The sequence below is a fragment of the Alosa pseudoharengus genome, unplaced genomic scaffold, assembly GCF_046254945.1.
Source record: "Alosa pseudoharengus isolate Yale_2024_CS ecotype anadromous, Long Island Sound unplaced genomic scaffold, YU_APseudo_1.1 YU_APseudo_1.1_scf_2, whole genome shotgun sequence".
NCBI lineage: Eukaryota > Metazoa > Chordata > Actinopteri > Clupeiformes > Clupeidae > Alosa > Alosa pseudoharengus.
This window is the reverse complement of record NW_027468663.1, coordinates 28,334,559-28,353,491: the sequence shown is the minus strand read 5'-3', so window position 1 is coordinate 28,353,491 and position 18,933 is coordinate 28,334,559. Positions and strand designations below refer to the sequence as shown.

General features: G+C 40.6%; 2 protein-coding genes across 2 annotated transcripts; one reads left to right on the top strand and one right to left on the bottom strand.

Annotated features, from left to right (window-relative positions):
• Positions 1-5,443: 5,443 nt before the first annotated feature.
• On the top strand, positions 5,444-10,222 carry crfb16 (cytokine receptor family member B16). The gene is made up of 7 exons (XM_076294412.1): positions 5,444-5,821; positions 6,742-6,865; positions 7,156-7,346; positions 7,499-7,620; positions 7,885-8,032; positions 9,101-9,252; positions 9,457-10,222. The coding sequence occupies exons 1-7, from the start codon at positions 5,758-5,760 to the stop codon at positions 9,550-9,552; spliced, it is 897 nt and encodes a 298-aa protein (XP_076150527.1). The 5' UTR covers positions 5,444-5,757; the 3' UTR covers positions 9,553-10,222.
• Positions 10,223-10,296: 74 nt separating this feature from the next.
• On the bottom strand, positions 10,297-18,683 carry parla (presenilin associated, rhomboid-like a). The gene is made up of 10 exons (XM_076294409.1): positions 18,529-18,683; positions 17,748-17,961; positions 16,556-16,666; positions 16,096-16,225; positions 15,343-15,438; positions 14,157-14,306; positions 13,656-13,726; positions 12,497-12,598; positions 12,142-12,239; positions 10,297-11,510 (listed from the first exon to the last, which is right to left on the bottom strand). Exons 1-10 carry the CDS (start codon positions 18,606-18,608, stop codon positions 11,354-11,356), a joined length of 1,209 nt encoding a protein of 402 aa, XP_076150524.1. The 5' UTR covers positions 18,609-18,683; the 3' UTR covers positions 10,297-11,353.
• Between the last annotated feature and the right edge of the window lie 250 nt (positions 18,684-18,933).

Genomic DNA, 18,933 nt, shown 5'->3' with positions numbered 1-18,933 from the left:
CCATAATAAACAGGAAAATTGAATGCACCTCATACTGAAAACAGACAGCAGGTAGTTCTACCCCACCCATATGTGTCATCTCATGGTTTTGGTAGACCTCTTTACCCGTTGAGGAGTAGCCTACGATCACAAATATGTGATTAGAACGTTTGCGAACCGAGAGTTCCGCACTGATGTGACAATTACCCTCAGGTATTTTCCCCAGAGCCCCAGAGATGGCTCTGATTTTTCCCATGAACTGTTTAAAGAACACTGAAACTATAGATCGTTTGCATAGAATTCTAGAAGGAATCAGGAAAATAATTCACTCCTCAACAGGTTAATAATATTGTATCCTGATCACTGAAAAAAACCCCGCTTATCCAGTAGTATCAGTCTTGCTATAGGTTTCTGGGTAAGTGTGTTTAGACATAAAAGAAAGGCCCTTTATGATATGATGACTTTATGGTCTAGTTAATGGTTGATCATCATGAAAGTCCAAAGTCTGCCCACAGATAGATTTGTGCTTCAGTGCTCAAGTGTAATAAACTGATACTCTCTCTCTCGTCATCAGTCTGTGTCTCTTAGATAACCACCTCCATTATCTCACTCAACTCGCTACCTACCTCTGCTGGGAGAGGTTTATACCAGCATCAAATGTGTCAGAGTGGCATACCATAGTTTGTATTGGTAAATACATTGCTGTGAAATGTATGACACCAACCTGCATACCCCAGTTCACCTCCCCTCAACACAACAGAAACAAGACCAATCAGGCAACTGCCAACCTCAGCCCATCTCACAATGTTAGAAAAAGTGAAATCAAATTCCAGCATCAAGGTCCAGGTGATCATATTAGAGCATCAGGAAATGGTGACCCTCTACCTTCGTCAGAAAATTTGAAGTAAGTCGGGACCAATAGCTTTTTTCAGTTAAGTCAGTGGATACACACCTTTGATTTCTTTATTTTAATCCGTCTATCAAATTTCTTTACAGAAAGGATCCAAATATTCTCAGAGGTGATACAGCTTTGACATTCAAGGGTAAAACATCGCCTACGCCACACAGCAAGACTGCCCATCACAGCTGATATGGAGCAGAATTTTGCCAGCTGTTTAGACTTTCCTTTTGATAGCCCTGCCAGTCTTGATCCACTGACAGTCAGTTTGTGGACATGTCCCAGGCTGCCAAATATCAATGCTACAAATTTACTGTACATGCATAGCCAAGGTTACTGATCTTTGCAAGGAGGGGTTGGCATTTAGTATTTTTTTTTTCAAAAAGGCTATATCCATATACAGATCATAGACACAAACTATTTCAAGGACTAACACCTCCTTTCTGTATCCAAGAGCACCACACCACATCAGGGGTGTTAGGGATGTCACAAAAGACAAAATCAGAGCTGTTGAAATAGTCTGGTATTTGGTCTACGTGTGAGTGTTTGTAGGCATATTTTTTGGAAAAATGTCTTGAACAGAACTGGCAGTAAGATCAACAATACGGTCATGGTGTGATGTGTAGAGCCATTTGTACATACAGTATTACAACCATTTACAATATGAGCAACTGATTGAAGGTTGTCAGAGTTATTTAGTACTAATGTCCAAAGCATAATTGCTACATTATCAATGGCAGTTACAACGGGCGAGATGTTTAAGATTTGAAATTGCTATGGCAGCAATACGTACACACAGGTCGAGCATGGGCACATCTGAACAGTCTCATGATCATGGATAATCAACCCTTAATTACAGTACCCTCCAGAATTATTGGCACCTCTGTTTAGGTTGACTAAAAAACAGTATAAAAAATAATCTGTTGGTGATTTATTGTAATCTCACAATGAAAAAAATTAGGAAAAATACAACCTTGAAGGGAAGAAAATGTATTTTGATAAAAAGGAAAAGCTCATAAAGAAATGAATATTTTTAACTAAAACACGTTGCTCACAATTATTGGCACCCCTGAAAAATCTTATAAACAAAACAGGAGCATTTTCCTATCTAATTTCAATTTATTTAAGTTAATTAGAGTGTCTGTGAACTTTCAGAAGTAGTTTATGACTTTCTTTTTCACTATGGTATTCACAGAGGCTAAATCCTCTAGCCATTTTTCAACATCGGAAAGACAAAATACGCTAAATTTAAATAAAAAGAAAGTGTGTTGACATTTGTACGTCAGAGAATGTCTATAACAACTAGGTACTTTGTTGAAAATGCCTATATTTACAGTTAAAACAATTATTAAAAGGTTCTAATCATCTGGAAATGTGACAAACATGCTTGGACAAAGATCCATGGTTATCTTGCCCCCATGTACAGTATGGAGGATGCTAAGATAGGCAAAAATTCAATAAGAACCACTGTTAAAGACTTACAGACAAAGGTATTATCTTGGGGTCACCAAGTCCCCCAAACAATCTTCAAAAGTGACCTCACTGCTTATACATTATTTAGAGGGCATGCCAGGTAAAAGCCTGTCCATTCATTTAATTACCAATGTAAACGGCAGGAGTTACTGAATGGTACAGTGACTTTGTCTGGAAGTGTGGTCTATTGTCAGATGAAATGAAAATTGCGCTCTTTGGCTAGAAACACTTTAGGTGTGTACATAGAAGAATGGCTATACTGAAAAGAACCCCATACCTAATGAGAATTATGGTGGAGGTGCTGTGCTATTGTGCGGCTGTTTTTATTCCCAAAGGCCTTGGAAACCTATTAAGGTGCATGGTTTCATGAACACCAAGAAAAACCTGAACATTTTCAAAGGAAATCTGCCAATCTCTGCCAAGACACTAAAAGTTGGTCATGATTGGATCATTCATCAGGTCAATGAACCAAAACAAATGTCCCGATCAAAACAAATATGGTTTGCTGAACACAAAATCAAGCTTCAAGCTTCAGACATTGCCATTGCAGTCCCCTGAACATAGAAAAACAGTGGGGTGAGTCAAAGAGGAGAATGCACAAGTGTAGACCTAGGAATCTGGACGATCTGGGGAGATTTTGTACAGATGAACGGTCTTCTTGTATTCTCCAACTTTATGGGGTGTCATAGGAGAATATTACAAGCTGTTTTATTGGCAAAGGGAGGCTTAAGAAGGTATTACAAGCAGGGTTGCCAATAATTGTGAGCGAAGTGTTTGTGTTAAAATTATTTATTTCTTTATGAGATTTTCCTTTTTCTCAAAATAATTTGCTTCCCTTCAAGGTTGTATTTTTCCTATTTTTTTCATTGTGTGATTACAATAAATCACCAACAGATTATGTTTTATACTGTTTTTTAGTCAACTTGGCAGAGGTGCCAATAATTCTGGAGGGTAGGCTACTGTATGTAGATTGGCATCAATTTTTTATCACACAATTTAATTCAATTCAGTGAGCTTTATTGGCATGACTGTGCATTGTACAATATTGGCAAAGCATTAAGAGGAGTAAAACTAGATGTACCGCATAGTGGTACAAAATATGACCGCCGCTCAGTCCTGTACATCCGTTCCGCGAAAATAAATCACACTTCAATTTGTCTCCATATTTTACTCCATCCCCCACTCTTAAAACTTTTGTGTATGCTTGTTTGGCATGCCTGAGTGTGTGTGTGCGGCTGCACAGAAAGTAGCCTACTGGTGCTGAAAAGGTGATTAGATTGTAGAATAGCCAAAGAAGATGTAGCATTGTTATAAAACCTTTAAAATCTCTAAACAATCACAAGTAGGGCAGTTCATCACAGTTCATCCATTGCAACTGGATTGATGAAAGGTCACTTACACCTGTAGGCTACATTGTATTTGGGAAAAGCAAAAGGTATCAGCATAATGTTTATTTATTTATTTATTTGTTTATTTATGTATTTATTTACAAAAACATCTCTGTCAGTTCCATGCCGTTTTCAACAGCTATCAAAAACAAAGGTCATTTTTGGATGGATGGATTTTTTTGTGAATGTTTCTTCTTCTACATAAGATTTTAGTCATCTTTAGTTCATGTAATACTTGTCAATGCACAAATTAAGTAACAGTAGTCTGAAACGTTATTGTTAATGCACAAATTAAGTAACAGTAGTCTGAAACGAAATGCTGTTTTACATCTAGTGGTGCAAATAACTGACATGTCCAAATGGGCCTTGATGAAATGCGTCGCTAGACTGTCGTGCAAATATAGGCTGATTTATGTTCCCTTGCATTGTGTAACTGAGGTCCATGGCTAGTCTGGCTTTCACCAGACCAAGCTCAATCTTTTAAGAAATCAAAAAATAAATAGCGGGCAGATCAGGCTGGGTTCACCAAGCCTAGTCCATAGGCACCCGATATTGTTAACGCTCTGGCTATTCTAAATGCAAAAATGCATCAGGGAGTTATGACAAAACTGTAACTAACAAACTAGATCCTAATAGAAAGCTGTTAGCTTCCTTAAGCTACAGGTAGGCTTATAAGGTAGGCCTATTTACAACATAAATTGTCAATAGGCTATGCTGGCGACACAAATAAAATCTCCTTTGGAAACCAATAGCTTACGCCTTACAGTATCAAGCGGACTTAAATTGCCATATCGTGGCGAAAAGTTGTAATAAAATTCACGCAGCTCCATGAGTAGTCAAGGAAAGCGCGAATGAAGTAGCCACCTCTAAATGGGACCCACTAGCCTACACAGTAGCTTAAGGTGTGTTGCTAAAGCAGCCATAATGAAATGAAGGTGTCATTGTTTAAAATTAATTATAATGCCAATACATATTTTGTATGGTGGTGGTAATGCACTCCGTTTGCAAACTGCTAAAAAAAACTCACTGAAGAAAAACAGGCCAGTGAACCCTTCTTCTTTTTCGGTGAACTTTTTTTTTGGCAGTTTGCAAACGGAGAGCATTACCACCACCATCTGCTGGACTGAGGTGTGATGGCAAGTATACCCTTTCTGGTCGCCGGGTGAATAAGGCGAATAATGACTGCACTCAGTGAGGAAATGCAGCTCTGTTTCAACAGCACAGCCTGGCTTCTCTAGGCAGGCAGGTCTGCTATTGGCTTCCATGTTCCATGGCCAGGTTGTCCTCACTGAGTCTGTACATTGCCAAGGACTGTAAATGTATTTGTTTTTAATGTATTAAGATGCGGGGCTCATTTGTAAACATGGTTAAGGGCCAAATAGCATTCAAGTTTGTGTTGGGTTTTGGTTCCAATATGTAATATATTTTTCTTTCTCAGTGTATATAGTTTTGTTAGGGTGAATTTTCTCTGTTTTTTTTTTGTTGCTTCTGTCAGATTAGTGGGTGGGATATTAGTCAATTCAATTATGAGTTGGCTGATAGTCATAGATATCAAATCATATCAAAGTATCTGTCACTACACCTACAGCAGGATCTCCAGTAAAACACACAAACACAAAAGCACTTATAAGCAGAGAGTGAAATGATGTTCCAGTAACTGGTTAGACTAGATATTCCCCACCCATTTCCTCTCTCATATGGAACCACAACTACAATAACCAGACGCATTAGAGCCAAGACTAAAGAGCTGTTACATTTGGAAAAACACTGGCATCACAACAAGCCTCCACAGAAGCACTTCCAACCATACAGGAATTCTTGTGACAACTACGGGAACAATCAGAGGAAAGAGATACTATGTCACACGTCTTTTTCCATTCACGGGAATCAGACGCTTCAAACTCACGCTGCTCATCTGTTGTGGAGAAAGCGATGAGATGAGTTCTGGACAGGCATGAGAAAAGGCTCTAAGACTGACTCAGGACACAGACAAGAGGGACAGAAGGCAGCTGGAAGGTGATGCTTCCAGAAAACGATGTCATCAGCAAGTTGCTTTTACTGGTCCTCCACATCACAATAAACAGTGAGTGCTTTGAAATATGACCTGTGCTTATCATTGGATGTCTAGATTTAAAATCACTGTAGGCAGATAGGGTTGTAATTTACAGAGGTGAACTAACTATAGGTCAATCCATCATTGCAGTAAAATATAATCAGATCTAGCCAACATTAATTATGCAGTTACATTTCACCATCTACCACCATGTCTATATGCTAATGGTTATTTTCTTCGTCATCACATACATTCAGTCTACTACTCTAGCCTATTCTAAACGTATCACATACTTATACAGGGCAAAGCCTCGTGGAGTGTTTGTATAAGACCTGTGCTTCAGGCAAGGACTTGTTGTGACACACAAGGAGCCTAGCACATTCAGGTCATCCAAAACCTCTGTGTCTCTGAATAACGAATACCACAGTGCCACCATATACCAATACCACCATAACGGCCCTTTAACTAAATAATGAAAAAAAGAAATCTGTATCCAGATATTGAGTACATGCTACCAATTGTGTCATATGGCATACAGTAAAATTATGTTTGTCTGAACAGTGCAAAAGAGGTTGTGGTTGTTATACTGACATTTTAATTATGTCAGGTGCAGCGTATCACTTTCCATGGCTTTGATTTGGCCAAAAGAATGAGACTGTATAGCAATCAAGCTTACGACAGAAAAATATATGCTCATATCTTTTTTTGCTTTTAATTTTTAAATCAATGTGATGCAATACTATACCAGCACTGACTGGTAACACTTTGTATACAAAACATTTGGCAACTGAAACTTCTGCAGTGGTGAGTACAGTATATGTATACTAGTATATACATATACTCTAGTTTGAACGGGCGTGAATTTCTCGGTCTGACCTGCTGTTCGTAATATTGCATTGACACTGCTTCATGGACTGTGAAATGTAAAGTATCTATTACTCATTTCTCAGGTGCTTCACGTCCGTCAGCGCCCTGGAATGTCACCATGGAGTCAGTTAATATGAGGCATCTGCTCCGCTGGAGTCCCCCCAGGGCATACTGCTACGACCCACACTACTCCGTCCAGTTTCAGGGGTGGGTGATGTTCAGGGCAGAATGCTCTCACTGACATGTTTTCAGCCTGCACTCCAGGGTTGCGAAACCACCAGCCAAAAAACACTTTGGAGTGCCGATTAAAGTAAAACTGCTGTTAGGGTGTGCTGGTAAAAAAAATGGAGGCAGGCAACACCTATGCTTCTACACTTTCAACTAAACAATGAGTCACTTTGCTGTGACACCCAGCTTAAAAAGGGACAAATTGTGACATATCACCAGGGTATTGAAATATAAGCTGTGTTTTCCATTGACTGTCAATTTCTCAACAGTGAGTGGGAGCTGCTTTTTAAGAATGGGGCGTGGGAGGAGGCCATGGAATGCCAACATACCCTGCGTCCCGAGTGTGACCTGACCTCTGACCTGGCCTCAGATTCAGACTACAACATCCGTGTGAGGGCAGAGTGCAATGGGCATAATTCAGAGTGGACGGCACTCAATACTACTTTCAACAGGAGAAACAGTAAGGCGCTGCCATCTTTTGCTGTATGGTCTTTTGCTCTTGTTTGTTGTGGGATTACAAATAGTCTAATCAGCTGAAATGAAAATGTGATGACCTTAGTCCTTTGGAAATATGGTAATGTTGCATTTTTTTCATGCTTTTTCCTCTGTCAGCGATTATTGCCATCATCATGGATGTGGAGGTGACAGGAGATGCTGTGCATGTGTATATTAGTCCCAGGTCTCTGACCATGACAGTCACACTGACCATGTGGGAACAAGGAGAAGACTATGATGTGAGTTCAGTCATTTACCCTTCACGTTTCTTGTCAAGTCACACATGGGCTCACCTATAAATTCTATTTGAGAACACCCGAATAAGGCAGCTGACTGTAACGTTTTGTATCAAACATTTGTAGGGCATACAAGAGTGACCCCTGTTATCAGTCTGCAGTATGCACATAGAATCACTGACACTCTCGTTTAGGTGAATCTCTAGGTGAAGCTCCAGAATGATGAAGTTTAACTGGCCTGACATTGTTGTTGAACTTGTTTGACAGACAACTAAGAAGGTGGTGGACGTTCAGCACCTCAGCCACACATTCCCCGGCCTGAGGCAGGGAGCCACCTACTGCCTGCAGGCCAAGGCTGAAGTGGAGGGCAGCCACCAGACCACTAGCACTGCCATCCAGTGTGTCTCCATTCCCAGTGAGTGGACTGTCACATTATCACCCTACTGTACACTCACGTATCACACACATCCCGAAACAGAGCTGTTTCACGTTAAAGATTAGTCTCCATATTCTTACTCAAGATGTTTGGAATCCCATTCATCTTGAATGATGATGTGTGAGGATTTCCAAATGGCGTAAACCTGATTTGAGAACAGCGCAAAGACAATATATCAATTGTTGAGACAGATTTTTTAATTTTGAATTTGATGTCTCAAAAGATTTGAGACAGGAAAATGTGTGGTAATATGACTGTTTTGCTTCATCTTATTCAATATGACTGATTTGCTTCATCTTTGCTTCATCCTATTAACAGTCTGTAAACTGAGGACACCAGTTGATGGGGTCTTGATGTTGTCCCATTATTGCCTGATGCATGTCATGATGCACCAAATAGGACTACAGGCAGGCCATTTTAGCATTAGCATTTTTAGACTCTTCTACTATTGAGCCATGATGTTATCTGGATGACAGCATATGTTATTTCAGATGTGCCATAGGTAGGGACAATTATACACCACCATACCATCGTGGTTGTTGCCTTTTTGTGTACTAAACAAGTTTGATGGTCCTTCTCTTTGGCCAGCAGAATGCAGAATCTCTGATTTCCAAAAATAATGTAAACTTTTGATTTGTCTGACAAGAGGGTAATTTTCCCCTTTACCTCAGTCCATCTTAAAAGAGCTTGGGCCCAGAAAAGACAGCAACAGCTCATTTTATTTACATTTTACAGTGTCCCAACTTTATCCAAAACAAGAAAAGGCTAACAATCAGACTATCTCTCTCCCGTTTCAAAATAGTTCAAAAGCCTGTACCAGTATTTGCATGGCTTGGTCAGTTTCAGCATCAAGCCTTCATCAGGGAGTCAAGCATCCCAATGTTGTAGAACAGTCAGAGTGAATACACAAATATAGTGACAGCACTCCATCTCAAATGCTCACTCAGCCCCTTTCTATAATATACAGTAGGTAATGCCTGGTCAATAGATGCAAGATATTTGGCTTCTGTATGTCTTAATTACTCTTTTGTTGTGCTTTAAATAAAGGTCCCCAATGGCCATGGCAGATCCCTGTAGTGGTTACCAGTGTTTTAGCGGTAACCATAGCTCTGGCATGTCTACTGGGCTGGGCAACCAAACACAGGAGGTTGGTGGTACAAAACACCTGCTTTCATAAAGAGCCACTGCCATCTGTCCTGGTAAGCATGCACACACAAACACACACACAAATCTGAATTCATCAATAGACAACAGGGACGTTACTTTTCAGTTAAATGCATCTGTTGCACATTCACATTGAAATACTACCCATTGGTTAATTCATGTATGATGATCCTGTGCAAAGTTAGTGTTGGTGGGTGTAGGCATTTCTGACTGACCTGACTTCCTCATTCCTCCTTTAGGTCGACGTCTGGCCTGTCACCATCCCCATGTTAGTGGAACCACACGAGTCACTCGGGGGGACCATTACTATTCCTGCCCTCTCTGCCAAAAGCTGACCAAGAGCAGCTCTGGAGCTAATGACCCTTTTGGGACTGTCCAAGACCTTCCATGACTCTGACCTGCTGGACTTCATAAATAATGTTGGATGTACAGTAATATCCTGGGGGAAAAAGGACGAGAGATGTGTATGGAATGTCCACATACCTGGCTGAGAACATGAGCTGACACATGTCGGCACGACTCTTCTCTGCACCAAAGCCAGTTTGACTTGTACTTGAGAGGGATGACTGCGATATAATTGCTACTGTGGTTACTGAGACTTTGATCTATGATGCACATGATCCACTAATGGAGATCTACTTGGATAATCTTTTTTTTTTTGTATTTCATAGAAAACAGGTCTGATTTTGCCTTGTAGTTCCTATTGTGTAAACAAATGAGCACCTTAGTCAGACACAGACAGAGAGGATTCAGAATGTGTTAATAGCAAAATTCTTCCAGATCTGGATCGGGGAGGCCCTTCTAATAGTTGGTTCTTAAACTGGGGGTCGCCACAAATTGGAAGGGGTCACGAAATGATTTGCAGTCATGATTAAAGACATTTTTCTAAAGGTTGTTAGTGAAAGGCTGACATTGACATACTCTAATGTCTTTGATGATGATATAGCCTACCTATGAGAGAAGACATTTTCTGCCTCTGCTTCCAATGCCCATCTTGTTCTCGCAACATTTCGAAACCAAATTCCACCAGTTAATGGGAAGGGGCTCGCGAGACCTGGCCCATGTTTTTTTTTTGGGGGGGGGGGGGGTCGCCAGACAAAAAGTTTAAGAACCACTGTACTGAGCACATCTGTGCTGAGCTGTGACTCTAAGCATTATAACCAGTACAGAGCCCCCTAAGGGTCATGGTGAGGATTTCATTAAACTACTTGTGCACTCCCTCACAATAATTTGACACTTCTTTGTAATACTTTTGGACTCCTAGGGGTTCTGTAGGTCTCAAAGCATGAAGAAGAGGAAGAAGGTTTCAAGTCCTAAGAATTTTAGCAATAAACAATAATTTCTGAATATTAAAGCATAGTTTTAAAAAGAAATGTCAGTATATTGACAATAACTCTGAACTCAAGTTCAGTTGACTAAAAAATCCATGAAAACCGTTCAGGCGTTCACATTCCTGGAATGAAAAGACTCATCTACTTGTATATAGAAAGTATGATGTTTTAATACACTGTACTGCAATTAAGAGACTTGGGCCAGAACAAGGGTTCCATTACTGATCGCATATTACATCTGATCTTCAATAAATAATTAAAAAAAAAAAACATTATTTAAATGTATATGTCAATTTCTCTCCCCCAAAACTGTTCTATCTAAACTGTCTTGTGCCAGAGCTCAAGTTACTGATCTGTATGTATACTCACAGACACATTAACCAGTTAAATTCTGGTGGCATTCAACAAACAGTAGTGTCAGTGAATTGGAGACACAATAAGTATCAACGTGTGACATTAAATGTCCTGTTGTGTCCGTGCTACTCACTGGCCACATGAACTTCCTCAGGAAGTGGGTGAGCAGGGTCTACGGTAAGACGCCACCACTATCCAACCACAATCCCCGGGTCAGCCTGCAGAAAACTAATCAGGCTTATTTATTCACTCATTCCACTCTCTCTCATGCTCCTAAAACAATCATGGGTTGCTACTGCAACAGCCATAATTCTGTACACACCCGTGACAGTGAGGTCTGTGAATTCCATACTCAATGTCCTGAAGTATGACTGTTTAGAGTACATGACTTAAAAAAGAGGCATTCTAGAACACTTGAAGTTGTGCAGTGGGTTCTGGAGGTTCTGGGTCACTAGGATTGGCCGCCTCCTTTCCCCCCACCACCTCTCCGTCCATCTCTGGGAGGGCCTCTGCCACCGTCGGACATCCCTCTTCTTAGGTCGTGCCAGAACTTCACCAGGGGCTCCCTGCTCTTCCAGATCAGCTCCTGACCGTATGCTATGTACCACCTACAACATCAGTCACATGCGGGTGGAGCCAATACATGCAATCAGATCACTGACCATATTAATGTGATGTCACAAGATTCATGCGATGATGTATACATGCTGCATAAGGGTGCTTTCTAAACTAAGGTGAGTTCAAATTCGCAAACATAGTAGAACGTTTGCAAACAGTTTGCTGAGTTTTCCACGCACATTTGGGAACACTCACAAACAGTTTGAAGAGGTACTTCTCTCTACGAACATGTTGGGAGTTGGATGGAGAGTTACTGTTGAGATGGAATGTTCACACAAAATCGTTCAAGTGTATCTGTTCAGACAAACATGTTCACCACAAACGTTCACCTCTGTCCAAAGAATTTGAACACACCTCCTGTACTTTAATGCACCTATATCCAAATACCCAGATTATGTTATATTTCATCATGCAGCACGTGACTGACATTATTTGCTTGTATACATATGTGATGTTATCTAGCATCTGCAGAATTTAAACTAGCATACAGATTTCCGAGCTACAGCAATGTTAACTGAATTGACTTGCGCTATAGTACATGAGAATTTGAAGGAAAGGGAAGGATGGCTGCAAAGACCAAAGTTATCTGGGCCCTCTCCCAAGAAAATGAAGCACACTCACACTCCAAACAGTGTTCCTCCCAGATGGGCTGCGTGGTCAAATATCCTCCAGCGCAGGAAAAGGCCAGTTGTGTCTATGGCAACCAGAGCTTTCAAGGCCTGGATAAAAATGCAGAAGGGCAGGCAGGGCATAAAGCAGTGAACTACAGCAGGATGGGGATTTTCTGGTATTCTCAATGTTCTCATATCGTCATTTCCTCTTGACATAAAGTGTCAAAGTGTTTTCAAAGAGTTGTCCCAAACCAGTAGTGACCACGATGTTGAGAATATGCACATTTCGTGTCACACACACAGACACAGACACAGACAAAGACAAAGACACACAGACACACACACACACACCCTTGAGAACTCACATTGCCTGCAGTCAATGAGAACATGGGCAGCAGGACGATGGCTAACTTAGCCTCCGGCATCTTGGTGCAGACAGCAGCCAGAACAGTCATAACGGCACCAGACTGCAACAAAAAGCAGCACAATTAATTTAGCTGGTCTTTTCATTTTGTTCAATAATCATTTTGAGACTCATACAATATCATTGGGGCTAGTGAAATGGATAATCGCCACTGAACAAAAACAAAAACTTAAGCCAGACAGGCACTGTGTGTTCTTTTTTCAATCACATACAACATCGTTCGGAGTGGACGCTCGGATACAACTGCTGTGCTCAAGGCTGTTCACACTGCAAGACAGCCAACAAAAAGTTCTGACATGCCAGATATCCAATCGGATAATTTGGACCAGAGCTGGATCGTTGTTACGTCTTCTAATTTGGGTGTTGTGAGTAGGGATGTAAAAATTAACGGTATAATGGTAAACCGTGATAAAAATGTTGACGATAACAATTACCGTTTTTATTTCAAATATCATGATTATCACGGTAGATTACCACGGTGTGGAAACCGTGTGTTTAATCCTTCCCAGCTTCATCTGAGCCTGCTTTTGACATACAGTAGGCCTGATACAATGAAACAAAACTGGTACCCTACTGATTCTGTTATCTACTTGATGGATTTACCCGTGATTCAGATTTGGCTTCACCGCAAAACATGCACTGTATCATGTAGCCACTCTGCGTGTTTTTATGTGTGTGTACATTAAATCTATTCCACTCATGTTATCAGGAGAATACCGTAGCCTAAAGTTTTATTTTGAACACTTACTTTGATCTCACTCAATGGATCCATATAACAGAAATAGCAAACTCCAAGACATATATTTTGTAATATAGTAAATGCTGTCACACTTTTTGAAACATTTCAGCTTGTGTAGGCCTATTAGTGCTTTCTGAACATACTGAACACACTTTTAAAAATACCGCGATAATACCGAAAACCATGATAATTTTGGTCACTCTAACCGTGAGATGAAATTTTCATACCGTTACATCCCTAGTTGTGAGCCTGCTCAAACTACATGACAAATCGGACATGATCTGATTCACGGCTATCAAAATTGTCTGTTTGCCATTAGAAACTAAACACTATAAACTCAAAAATACAAAAAAACACTCACAGCTCCAAGAGAGGGATGCAGTCGCCCCGTTGCAGTCTTGCAGACGTAGCTCACCATAGTGGAAATTACACCTGGAAATGAAAACGGGTGGCCACAAGTTCACAAGAGGATTTCAGTCTCAGCTTACAGCTTTAATTCCACTTCAAATTTGAATTGTTTTTGTTTAATGTTAAAATCTATGCTGTCCTGATAAAAAACATACATCGCATGACTTAAGCCAGTTCACTCCACTTATTGACACAAATAAATAACTAAGACTTTTGCTCATCAGAAAATGGAGCACATTTCTATTGAATTATTCATACTTTTATCAATATGGACAGCACAACAGGAGTAATTGTGCCAAGCAAACAGACAAGCTGAGAACCTTACACTCAAATCACCAACAGAAAAACTATGGGTGACAAAAGGTAGAAACCACCACTACCCAACAAACACGTTGGCCATTCCTGACAGCTTGTGGCCATGTTGAGGGACATATTTTCCAAGCTACATGTGTACCTGCAGATGTGTAGAAGGCTAGGAACTGCTCTCTGCCAAGCACGGAGACAATGCTGGTTGAGAAGGTCCATAGCACGTACATGTTGACGACCATGTGAACAATGGAATAGTGGCTGAAGGAAGAGAGAACCATGGGAAGGCAACGGGTCTCTGGAAGAAGAAGGTAAATAAATAAACATGATGTAAACTAGAAATGCCATGTTCATCATATACTGAACTTTCCATAGCTCCCCTAGTTGAACTGATTAATGGATTACACTAAACTGTAAAGCAACAGGACAGGCTACACTTCACCATGCATGGCCATGAGGACTATAACTGAACCTCCTCTCTGTCCCCCACACCAGACTCTCTACCCTAGGTATCGATTCGCTCGACGTGCACACATACAAATCTTTTTGCCCCAATTATATCATCTAGCGAGGTGCAAAAGTATCCGTCACTCGTAGAAGCAGATTCGAGTACTTGTATCAATTGACTTGTAATCGTGCAAGAAAATCAAAGCGATCTGTAGAATTTTATTAATGAGAAATTATTTCACAGATGCACAACTTCGGATGCATTAGTTCACATTTGGGTTTACAAATGCACAAATGTTTTGCATGTTCTCAGATTATGAAACACGGATGCGCAAATGTGTTTCGCACCAACTGCGCTGCAACGATTGGAGCAAAAGTGTCCAGTGCATGACTCTTGAAAGTTGTGACTCACAGGATAGGATTTGTGTACCTGTAACAAGGATTTGTGAACCCGTAGCCCCTATTTTGTGATAACAAGATATAAAAAAAATTATGTACAACTTCAACTTTACTGTTACACATTTATGACTTTAGTGTGCGCATGCAAAATCTGCAGTTAAATGTGCTTGCCACTTTTGCACCAAATATACCTTCATACTCATCCTGTCAAAAGGCTAATTCCTGAAAAGGAAAAATAGTTTGGTAACTTGTTTGCAAAGCTGCCTGGCTACCTTTCATCATTCTTTCCCCTGAACACATGAATGTGGGTTTCATCAGTTCTTACTTGATCCACTGGAATACCAGATAAGATTACAAAAATAGCAAACTCCTTGTGGCTGACTTATAGCTGAACCTGTCAGTCAAAGGTCGCTGGAATTAGTCATTTCCTGACCCAGAGAGCAGACACAGCAGAGAACACCACCACAACACATGAAAGGCACACTCACTGGAGGCTGGGTTTGTGGTGAAATACTTCAGCATAGAACGCTGTAATGATGGGATCCTCCAGCAGCACAGCACTGCAGCATTTATGGCAATGATACCTGGAACACAAAGAGAGAAGAGGCATAAATGGAGAGAGAACAAAGAAAGAGATGGGTCAGAGAATATGTGTTGGGGGTGTGTGATGAGCTAAGTTCAAAGTCTTAAGTCTAACCAAAGCAATTTTGCTTTGGTTAGATATTATTATATATTGCAGTGGTCTCTTAATTGCAGTGGTCTCTTAATTTTTAATATGACCATCAACTCATTCGAATGTCACTCAGCAACCATAGGATGACATCAGAAAAATGTGCAGTGGTCTCTTAATTTTTTCCAGAGCTGTATATATATATATATATATATATGAGGATCGGGAAATGACCATGGGTCAGATTCAAACCACTAGAGCCCAAATGTGGTACGGATGCTGCAGCCACTTGCATCACAGATCCCCCAACAAAAGCGAATTTAATAAGTAGGCAAAACCGTTTGCTAATTTTAAACCTTGAGAAAGACCTAAGGCACAATGATTAATGAGTCAGCTCAATGCTCCCACATGTCGCATAATAGCTGTACTGTAGTTCATGCGCAATAACTCTGCTTGTTGACAGACTTTGCACTTTTCCTAAATTAGGGCCCTTGGTGTTAATTTACAACAATTTATATCAGACTAACAGTACAGTAAAAACAGCTCAAGATGATGGTGACATGACGCTCACCTGTGGCCACCTTCTGGCCTTCACTCAGCGAGCTCCACATGTCGTCCATCACAGACATAAACAAGATCACCTGCCGCTGAAAGTCGCTCAGCTGATTCCACCAGTTGTGCCAGTGGGCTGTGTCATGAGTCTGGTGCGTGCACACACACACACACACACACACACACACACACACACACACACACACACACACACATTATATGCACATAACTGTTTTGTACCTTTATTAAACATGAACTATAACTTTATTGCACCTATATTGTACCTTGATTGTTGTAAGTTGCTTTAAATGTAACATAACTACCATGGTCTAATATAGTCATCATGACACAACTGCTAATATCTCTGCTAACTGATCCCTGAGTTATGACATATGCTCAGCAGTCCTTGATAAAAGGTGTAACTCTCAGGTGTCGATTTATATCTAGGTTACATAGCTGCATTTTGTATTCTTTTGTACCTGGAACTTGTCCGTTTTCTCAGATTCCCTCTCCTCCAACAGACTGTCCAAGCGTGACTTCACTGATTCATATTGCAAGATGGCGGCCGCGCCAAAGGAGCAGCCTGTAAACTAAAGTGGTGTTAGAGCAGCATAGTGTGGTGGCCAAGCGAGTATTCACTCAGAGACAACGACCCCTTAAAGCAGTGTTTCTCAAAGTGTGGTCCACAGACCACATCCTTAGTGGCCCTGAGCAGACGTGGTAAAATATGATATTTTATGTCAGTGTTTCTTGAACTGCCTATGCACAACTCCAAAGCAAGGTTGTGATAGTGTATGTAAATCTTACAGTATTATTTGAATTGTCTGTTTAGTAGTCCTGACAGACTTCAACAAGCCGACAGTTTTGTGACAATGCCTATGTAGCTACACCAGTTTACATGATTAGTGTGACCGATGAGAATGTGGAATACGATGAGCTTAGTAGCAGGGATTAGAAATGGTTCAAAGAATGAAAACCAAAAATAACAACATTTTTGGATGAACGTAACATTAACCAAAAAACGGGAACAAAACCAATTTCACTTGTTCCATGGTGAAATCGCTATTTTCAATTTTAGATAACCGGTTTAGATAACACTATTTATCATTCCAATTAACCTTTCTTTGAATATTATTCAAAAGTCCATAGGCTTGGAAAGTCACCTGCCCACACAGTGTTCCCCAGACCCCTTATAGGATGAATTTAGTCAGATTTTATGAATCTGTGTCTCTCCTGTATAATAAGCTATGTTTACTATAAGTTGATAAAATGGATTTTCATAACCAACACTATCTAAGCACCTTTTCCAATAAACAAGGTGCAAAGACTTGATGGAAATGGTTCAGTGAGTGCTGTGTAATATACTGTTGAATTAGGCCTATTGTTTTTTTTTTTTTTTTTTTTCGGGATATGGGGAGGAGGAGTAAGGTGGTCTGTGAGTTTATGTTTTTTTTTTTTTTTAAGTGGTTAAGAGGTCCTGAATTTGAGAAATACTGCTTTAAATGATTTACAGCTGAGATACATGGACCCCTTAACGCATTAGAAAAAGTCCAAAAGTGCCCTAAAACAAGAGTAGGCTATGTTACAAACACGGCTGAGTGCACTACTGTGGTGCTCTCAGACACATGTGAATTTACACACTGCATCGTGTATGGGCAAATGTTAACATACCCCAACGGTGAACATCAAAGGCTTGATCAGCCTGCGTGGGTTCCTGGGAGGCATCCCTGGAGGGTGAGGGGGCCCTGGGGCATCTTTCCGTGGCAATTCAGCCTCTGCCACATCCCCAGGGGGACGACCTGGCTCCTCATGAGACCCCTTTCTGGTCTCAGGTTTCTTTTGCGCTTTACGGAAAGCACATCTCTGCTGTGGATGGAGGATGATTCTTTAAAACAAAAAGTCATAGTTAGATAATTGGGGTAATGGGGTTAGTTTCTAGGATTTAAAAAAAAAAACCTTAACTGTTAACTGCTGAATACATAGCATAATGCACCTTATTACAGTGTAGGTGCTCACATCGTTTTAGTGCGGCTGAGAACTCAGGTAGCTGCTACCTTTCGTTCACTGCTGGATAGCACATAGACTGTACGTCTATGGGATAGCACGAAAGCTTTCCATGAGCAACCTACATAATTCACAACATAACATAACATAACTTCGCAGCTGCAGTAACGTATTGAATAAGCTAACACCGCTAAACCTGTCATCTCGAATAGCTTTCCTCAGATAACGTTAGTTAGAGAACAATCAACAACGTGACATGGCAGTATGGGACGGGAAGTTAGATAACTGCCCAATGTCATTTTAGCAAACTAGCTTCTAGCTAGCTGGCTAACATAAGCCTTTGCTTGCTGGCTGGCTACAGCGGTCTGGCTGGCTTGCTGGTTGGTTGTTAGGAACATCAGCTAACGTTAGCTTGTAAAGTTAAAGAGCTGCTGAACTCAAGTCTTACCTTTTACTTGGCGAAAGCACTGACGTGTGAGTAATAAATTGTACTTTGGTCCATTTATTTAAATATCCCCAGCATGCCATATTCTTGTATCTAACAGAAATCTTACATTTGTAATGCACAGTCTTCCTTAGACATGTTTTGTAAGAGAACTGTCACTCCCCCACAACAAGACAAACCCCCAGTGAGCGTGCTCTACATGAAGTCACGTGACACAACAAGGATTCTGATTTGTCAATTCTGAGTGTTGGATTTTCAGCATGAATAGTGAATAAGGTGTTCAAATGTAGGCCTATCACAAAGGTTGCACACCGTTCAATTTGCATATGCAGTTTTCAGCACTTCTTCCTCCTAAATCATGCTAGACCAGCTATAGGATATCAGGCCATAGTTTTCTGTCCTTTTTTT

Bases quoted from the DNA above. Each gene is read 5' to 3' on its own strand.
- parla (XM_076294409.1), bottom strand. From the start codon at position 18,608: ATGGCATGCTGGGGATATTTAAATAAATGGACCAAAGTACAATTTATT. The intron at 15,439-16,095 runs GTGAGCGTCATG...TTTGTGTTCCAG, and splicing joins AGGCCAGAAGGTGGCCACAG to GTATCATTGCCATAAATGCT. The intron at 12,599-13,655 runs GTGAGTGTTTTT...TTTTTGTTGCAG, and splicing joins TGCATCCCTCTCTTGGAGCT to TCTGGTGCCGTTATGACTGT.
- crfb16 (XM_076294412.1), top strand. From the start codon at position 5,758: ATGCTTCCAGAAAACGATGTCATCAGCAAGTTGCTTTTACTGGTCCTC. The intron at 5,822-6,741 runs GTGAGTGCTTTG...CTCATTTCTCAG, and splicing joins CCTCCACATCACAATAAACA to GTGCTTCACGTCCGTCAGCG. The intron at 7,621-7,884 runs GTGAGTTCAGTC...CTTGTTTGACAG, and splicing joins AACAAGGAGAAGACTATGAT to ACAACTAAGAAGGTGGTGGA.